The 7,415-nt window shown below is 61.9% G+C and overlaps 1 protein-coding gene across 2 annotated transcripts in view; it reads left to right on the top strand.

Annotated features, from left to right (window-relative positions):
* The first annotated feature begins 272 nt into the window (after positions 1 to 272).
* The window catches only part of SNTA1 (syntrophin alpha 1), a 9,009-nt gene continuing 1,866 nt past the window's right edge, over positions 273 to 7,415 (top strand). For both annotated transcript variants that reach the window (XM_042883711.1, XM_042883709.1), the window contains exons 1-5: positions 273 to 534; positions 2,248 to 2,433; positions 6,076 to 6,265; positions 6,345 to 6,552; positions 6,617 to 6,747. In XM_042883711.1, coding sequence (XP_042739645.1) covers positions 273 to 534; positions 2,248 to 2,433; positions 6,076 to 6,265; positions 6,345 to 6,552; positions 6,617 to 6,747 — 977 coding nt within the window. The remainder of the gene's footprint in view (positions 535 to 2,247; positions 2,434 to 6,075; positions 6,266 to 6,344; positions 6,553 to 6,616; positions 6,748 to 7,415) is intronic.

Below are 7,415 nucleotides of genomic sequence, written 5' to 3'. Positions count from 1 at the left end.
GAGCCCCGCGGGGTCCCTCCTTCACACGGCCGCCCCGCGGTGCCCATAGCCGGGCGGCTGTGAGTGCGGGCGGCCAGACCTCGCCGCGCCCCTCCCGGCTCTCCCCGTCCCTTCCACGGGCGCGGAACCCCGCAGCGCGGCGCTGCCCCGACGGGGGGGGCGTGGGCCGGGCCGGGGGCGGTGCGCGGGGCGCGGAGCTCCGCCGGGCGGGCGCGGGGCAGCGCGGAGCGGAGGTGCCGGAGCGGCGGGGCCGGGCTCGGCATGCGCGGAAGATGGCGGCGGGCAGGCGCGGGGCGCGCAGCGGGCTGCTGGAGCTGCGCGGCCCCGGCGGGCAATGGCTCCGCGTCCTCCTCACCCTGAGCGACGACACGCTGAGCGTCAACCCCGCCGACGGTCCCGGGCACGGGGAGCCGCCGGCGGCTCAGCTAAACGGAGGGGAGCAGAGCTCCGGCGTGCCCGAGGCGCTCGCCAACATCAGGCGTACGGTGCGCGTCGTCAAACAGGACGTGGGGGGGCTCGGCATCAGCATTAAAGGTGAGGGGGGGACATCGGGAGGGGGCTGCAGGTGGGACCCGCGCTGCCTTTCTGCGACCGGAGCGCTCCGCCCGCGTGTCCTTGCGTCCTGCGTGACCCCGGTGCGATGTCCCCTCCGGGCCGCCCCGAACGCAGCGCTCTGCCCCCGTCCAGTGTCCCCGGCCGCCCTCGCCCCTCTCCTGGGGACTTTGCGGGAACTTCGGGCCGGGAACTTTTACGAGGTGGGGGCGGGGGGCTGCCGTTTTCTGACGTGGCCGCATCGGGCTCAGCCTTCACCGCGCTCTTTGCCGGACGTGGGGTGGGGCGGTCTGTGGGGTGCGGGTCTCCGTGCGGAGTCCGGGGTGAGACCTCACTGCTGGTGGGGTTCTGGGTGCTGGAGCTCGGCAGCGCTTTTGGGAAGTGCAAATCTCCCTTGTAACCAACCCTGAGCTGCGAAGCTCTGCCGGCTCCGCGGCTCTCCCAGGAAAGGAGAAACGTTACTTGGTTCAGCTAAACTTTATTTTTGCAGTGACGTAGGTGGAAACCAAGGAGCCGCGATCCAAACGGGGAGCTGCGGGCGTGCGGGCAGCACTGGGCTGCCTTGTGCCTGCTGCTTTGCAGGAGGGCGAGCATTTCCCTTTAAACGCAGCCCTCAGCTCATAGCCAAACCCTGCTGTCCCTGCGGGGGTGTGGAGGCATGGAGGGACGGGTTCCCCCCTGCCAGCCAGCTCCTGACCACGGCCCGTGGGACAGAACGTAAAGCAGATCCTTCTGGTTGGGGTATTACAGTTGCATCCTAACGCCAGGCGCTGCTTTGCTCAGGGTTTCTGGTGCTTCAGCCAGCCCTGCAGGGTTACGATGATTAGGGTTAGGGTTAGCATCTCTTTCCTGCAGGCTCGGTGTACCGCACGGTGCTCCGGGCAACGGTTCCCTTTCCACGCACGCAGCCCAGAATGGGTGGCTGCGAGGCGCTGCTTCCAGGCCGGGCTCGGCAGCCAGCAGCAGCCCCCGCGGGGGCCTCTGACAGCTGATAGCCGGAGGAGCCCTCAGCTCCCGGAGAGGCTCTGCAGAAATCTGAGCGGGGCAAAGCCTGCGGCACGGCGGGCGCAGCGCCGGGCGGTGTCACGCTGCCTGTCCCAGCCCGTGGGTGGGGAGTGGGGGGGAGCGAGGGGGTGCCCGGCACACGCTGTCCCAGCGCTGAGTGCGGGCAGCGCCAGGCGGAGCTGCTGGCGTCTCCTACGGGTTCAAAAGTTAACGTGCAAATTGATCTCTCCGAGCTGCCCGGAGGCCTTGAGAGATGTCCCGGTGGGATGAAGAGTGCGGAGCAGCCCGAATGGAGCCAGAGAAGAGTGGGGAGCAGATAGCCCTGCGGCTGGGCAGCCGCTCTGTGGCTCTTTTGCCTCTCCAGCAATCGGCTGCTGCCCCGTTGAGACCGAGGGGTCCTGAGAGCGGGGAGGGCGGTTCAGCACACGCAATTAATAATGCAAATAGTGACACGGTTTCCTGCCAGAAGTGATGGGGAGGCGGTCAGGGTGTGTGTTTGCTCTGCGAGGAAATCTGCAGCCGCTCAGATGGCTTTTTGAAGCACTTACATGCATCTGCCATAAAGCCTTGAGGTATTTGGGCACTGCATGTGCTTGTTACAGGGCTGGGGGCTGCACTCAGCCCCGAGCAGCCAGCGTGCCCCTAATTGCTCAGTGTCCCCTAACTGCTCGGTGCCCCTTCTGCCCGCAGGTGGCCGGGAGAACAAGATGCCCATCCTCATCTCCAAGATCTTCAAGGGACTGGCAGCAGATCAGACCGAGGCGCTGTACGTGGGAGATGCCATCCTGTCTGTGAATGGCACCGACCTGTCCGAGGCCACGCACGACGAGGCGGTGCAGGCGCTGAAGAAGACGGGCAAAGAGGTGGTGCTGGAAGGTAGGGGGCAGCGGGGTGCCCTGCTTATGTACACCCTGCGGGTACCCTCATGTCCTCTGCTCCCGGGCTCTGCTTTTCCCAGAACTTCCATTTAAATCCTCCTCCTCAGCTGGAGCTCTCCCTCGCCTTCCCCCACTTGTGTCATCTCCAGATTTCTGGTTTTCGCTGCGCTCAGCCCTTTTCTGCTCTGGGTTCCTCCTCTCCTGGGAGCCACAGAACCACGCTGCAGCCTGAGGAATGTGCTGCTCTGCACAGCTGCCGGGTGCAGATAGGGGCTGATTTATTTTTTTTCTGACCAAAGAGAAATACAAGAGCCTCTTTCTTTGGGAGTCTGCAAAATTCCTCCCCGCGGCCGCCGTGCTCAGACCACCCTCTCTCTGTTATTTTCTTTTCATCCTTTACTTTGGCACGGGCTTCCCTTCTGCTGGAGGTGCTGCAGGAGGTGGTGCTGAGCTGCCCTTCCTTGAGAGAACCACTTCTCCCTCTGACCTTCCTCCTCCTCCTCTGCGGGGAGCGGGATGGGCCCTCCAGGAGGCACCTACGTGTGGTTCTGCAGGAGGTGGGCTGCTGCAGGAGCGGGGCTGGGCTTCAGAGGAGAGCCAGGCTGACTCCCACTGTCATGTTCTGGGTTATGTTGTAGCGATGTAATCACTCTCCTACAGCCTTATTCCCCCAGTCAGGTTGGATATTAGGAAACATTTCTTCTCCAGAAGAGTGGTGAGGAATTGGAAAAAGCTGCCCCGGGTGGAGGTAGAGTAACCATTCCTGAGGTATTTAAGAGCTGTGGAGATGTGGCACTGAGGGACTGGTCACTGGGCATGGTGGGATAGGTTGGGGTTGGAGTGGATGATCTTAGAGGTCTTTTCTAACCTTTATGGTTCAGTGATGTGTGCATGGCATCTCCATCTCATCATCACCTCCACTTCCCCTCCATTTCCCACGAGGCAGAGCGTGGGGATATGGCACTGCTTTACACTGAGCTGGGGACAGCCCTGCTCCAATCTTGTCCTTGGGCTTGCTCCAAGGCTCAGTGACAAGTGACACGGTGACTTTAGCATCCAGCAGGTGCCCTTTACTCCTGACCACGCTCCCTCCTGGAGCCCCACACCTGGACTCCATGTGGGGCTGCCTGTCCCCTGCTGACCCCTGTCCCTGCAGCTCTGGGTCAGCCCTGTGCTGTTCTGTGTGCCCCAGCCTGGCACAGAGCTTGGTTATGTTGTGCTGGCATTGACAGGGGATGAGGGCAAACCACAGCCCCTGGGCACTCCCTGGTTAACTCTGACATCCGTTCTCTTCACCATAAATATCACCATGCAGTCATTTAGCACAGCCAGCATATGTTCACCACCTTTCTCCTCCCCAGCAAAGACTGTGTTTGGAACTGGAGCCCTTTTAGAGTGGCTCACGAGCGCTGTGCCAGACAGAAACAGAGCCCTGACCGTGCTGTCGCTGAGAAACCATCGGTTTGCACGCTCCTGGCTGGTGGGGGCAGTGAATTGGGGTACTTCCCCCATGCTGAGCCCCAGAGCCAAAGCCTGGCCCTGCAATGCTGGCATTCCTGGGTGAGGTGACATGCAGAGGCTCCCGGTGTGCCCTGCCAGCACTGCTCTGTGCCAAGCTGCTCACTGCTATCTGCAGGAGTGTGACTGTATTTATATTACAGTGTTATATGGGGAGAGGCGCTCTGCCTGACCTTATTTTTCCCCCACTTTTTTTTTTTTTTAATTTATTTATGCATCAACTTTGTATCCAGAGTTACAAAGCACTGCTGGGCTCAGCAGACACTGGAGAAAGTAACACAGGGCTGAAGGGACAGGAGGTCTCAGTAGCTGGTTTTGGGACTGGGATTTGCATGCTGGTGCAAAGAGGCTCAGCAGTTGGTGTCCCTGTGGCACTGGGGCTGCCCTCCTGTCTGCGAGCCTGTGGAGCTGTGCAGGGTGAGCCCTGAGCTGTGATCTGAGCATTAGGATGTATTGTGGGAGATGCTGTGGTCAGACCACAGTGGGAGCACCAGGTCTGATATGCTGATGTGCTCCATGCCCTCTGGAAGGAGGATCAGAGCCTCTTGTCTTGGCACACTCTGGGCAGAAAACTTGCAGAAAGTGCAAATTTAGTGACCCAGCTGTGCTGTCTTAGAGATGCTTTGAGATGAGTGCTATGATCTCAAGACCACACCTGGGATTTTTGGGGTGCACCAGGACATCCTGCACAATGAATGCCGGAGCTGGTGGCCACGTGCCCATGTTTCATGCAGCACCGGCTCACAGAATCACAGAGTGGAAAGGGTTGGAAGGGACATCAAGGATCACGAAGCTCCAACCCCCTGCCACAGGCAGGGCCACCAACCTCCCCATTTAATACCAGCCCAGGCTGCCCAGGGCCCCATCCAACCTGGCCTTGAACACCTCCAGGGACTGGGCTCTGCACTCATGTGTGCACTGAGGGGGTCTCCAGCGCATCCCACCAGTGACACCCCAGGGCAGTGCCTTGCATCCCATCCCCTGTGTGGCTCTGGGGATTTCTCCTGGCATGGCAGCCATTGGCCCTTCCCCTACCCCTTCTCCTGCTGCCACGATGTGCTCCAGCCATTGCGCAGCCGATGCTGGTGGTGTCCCACTGCCCTGAGGTGACACTTAGGACAGGTGGTGCAGGAATGCTGCAGTTACTGTGAGTTAGGAGGGGGGGCTGGGGGCATGGCAAGCAGTGTGTCCCTGTGCCCTAGAGCACTGTCCCCTGCAAATGGCCTTTGGCAAGGGTTGAGTGCCTGCAGCTGAATGCTGACTTGTGAAATGCAGTGAGCTGCCAGGCACTGGGTAGTGATGGGTCCCCCCTGCTGGGAGTGCTGCCCGGGCAGCACAGCTCGCATGCCTGTGGCAGCACGGCCGCTATTTATACCAGCAGGCACGAGGTGGGTGGCAGGCACATGTCTGTGCCCTGGTCCTTTCCCAGCAGCCACCCGAGGAAAGCCCTTTTGAGCAGCACAGTCCCTGCAGCGCACCGCCCTGCTCAGTCTTGGCTTGTGTGAGCCCCGAGACCCCTGGCCCCATTCTGCGGCGGTGTCTGGAAGGCCCCACCAGTTCCCCATCACTTCTTCTCTCCCCTTTTCCAAGCCCTAGGGACCGCTTTGAGGTTTGCTCCTGACTCGCCAGGTCCTGAGCACTGGTTTCTCACCCCTGCTTTGTAGCTCACCAGGAGGGGTGGGTTATGTGAGCTGCGTGCACGCAGCTCCAGGCTTTTCCTGGGGCCAAGCCATGGTATTTCAGAGCTATTACTGCTTTGTTCCCGCTTGGCTGTGGGACCAGCTGTACCAGCACAGTTTGGACTGTGTAATTTTGGCCTGGGCCTCCTGCCCGTTCCCCGCCCCTGGCTCCATGTGCCATCCCAGCCAATGGGGTCAGGGCTGGAATGGGAGCTGTGACCCAAGGCACGTTAGAAAAAAAAAAAAAAGAGGAAAAAGGATAGTTTTGGCCAGCTCAGCTCTCTGATGCGTGGCAGCATGCCCCAAATGGGGGGCAGATGTGGGGTTCTGCAGAGATCCCACAGCAGCACTGGGGGCGATGTTGGGCTGACGGGTGCAGGAGGTGCGGGTGCCGCAGGCAGGCTGTGGCCACGCCGTGCCATACCCCGGCTCTTCTCTTGCAGTGAAGTACATGAAGGAGATCTCACCTTACTTCAAGAACTCGGCGGCGGGGCCGACGGTCAGCTGGGACCCCTCTCCTGCCGCCCCGCAGAAGCACTCGTCCCCCGTGCTGCCACCCCGCGAGAGCCGCGCGGTGCCGCTGCGGATGTGCTACGTGTCCCGCAAGTGCCTCCCTGCTGACCCCGAGCACAGGTAGGGCTGCACCGCGCTGCGGGGACGGGGCGGCCGCGTGGGGGGCAGCGGGGATCCAAAAGGGGCCGTGTCGCTGCAGGTACCTGGAGGTGTGCTCGGCGGATGGGCGCGTGGCTCTGTTCCTACGGGCGAAGGACGAGGCCACGGCACAGTCGTGGCTCGGGGCCATCCAGAGCGCTGCGGGCGCGCTGCTGCCGCGGGTGAAGGATGAGCTGCGGGCGCAGCTGGCGGGCGCTGGCACAGTGAGCGGCAGGGAGGTCAAGCACGTGGGCTGGCTGACCGAGCAGGTACCCGCAGCCCCGCTGTCCCCTGTCCGGTGTCCCCTCCGTCCCTGACCCCTTCCCCCTGCAGCTGCCCGGTGCCGGCACCAGGAACCTGCTGGCTGTGCTCACCGAGAAGGAGCTGCTGCTGTATGGCAGCCTGCCGCAGAGCCGCGATGCGCTGGGCAAACCGGTGCACAGCTACCCACTCATTGCCACCAGGTAGGGCTGCCAGAGGGATGGGGGGTGGTGGTGGCCTGGGGTACTGGTGATGGCTGTGGGTGGTGCTGGTGTCCTAATGGGGTAGCAGGGCCTCAGGATAATGGCAGTGGTGTCCTTGGGGTGGTGGTGGTGTCCCAGATGTGGTGGCAGTGTCTAGGAGTGCTGGCAGTGTCCAAGGGTGGTTTTGGTGTGCAAGAGTGGCAGTGGTACCTTAGGGGTGGTGTTGGTGTCTTGGAGGGCTGGCAGCGTCTGGGAGTGGTGGCAGTACTGTGTGGGGCTGTTGGTGTCCCAGGGATGGTGGTGATGTCCAAGGATGGTGGTGATGTCCAGGGGCAGTGGTGGTGTCGCAGCGTGGTGATGGTGTCCTGAAAGTGGTGGCAGTGCCTGGGGGTGGTGGCGGTGTCCGGGGTTGACTGCAGGACCCCAGCACTGGTGGCAGAGTCTAGAGGTGGTGGCAGAACTTGGTGGATGATAGCAGTGCCCCTGCGATTTCCTTCCTAGGACTGATGCCAAAACCTGGGGTGGTGGTGGCAGAGCCTCAGGGGTCACTGGCAGCATTCAAGGGTTATTGGCTGTGCTCTGGGGATGGTGGCAGTGCCAAGGGTGGTGGCAGAGTGCGTGGGTTGTGGTAAAGCCCCAGGGGTGGTGTTGGTGTCCCAGAGGTGGTG

The sequence above is a fragment of the Lagopus leucura genome, unplaced genomic scaffold, assembly GCF_019238085.1.
Source record: "Lagopus leucura isolate 7727_CA_CO unplaced genomic scaffold, USGS_WTPT01 Super-Scaffold_100039, whole genome shotgun sequence".
Taxonomy (NCBI): Eukaryota; Metazoa; Chordata; class Aves; order Galliformes; family Phasianidae; genus Lagopus; species Lagopus leucura.
The sequence above is the reverse complement of the archived record's forward strand: the minus strand, read 5'-3'. Positions and strand labels throughout refer to the sequence as shown.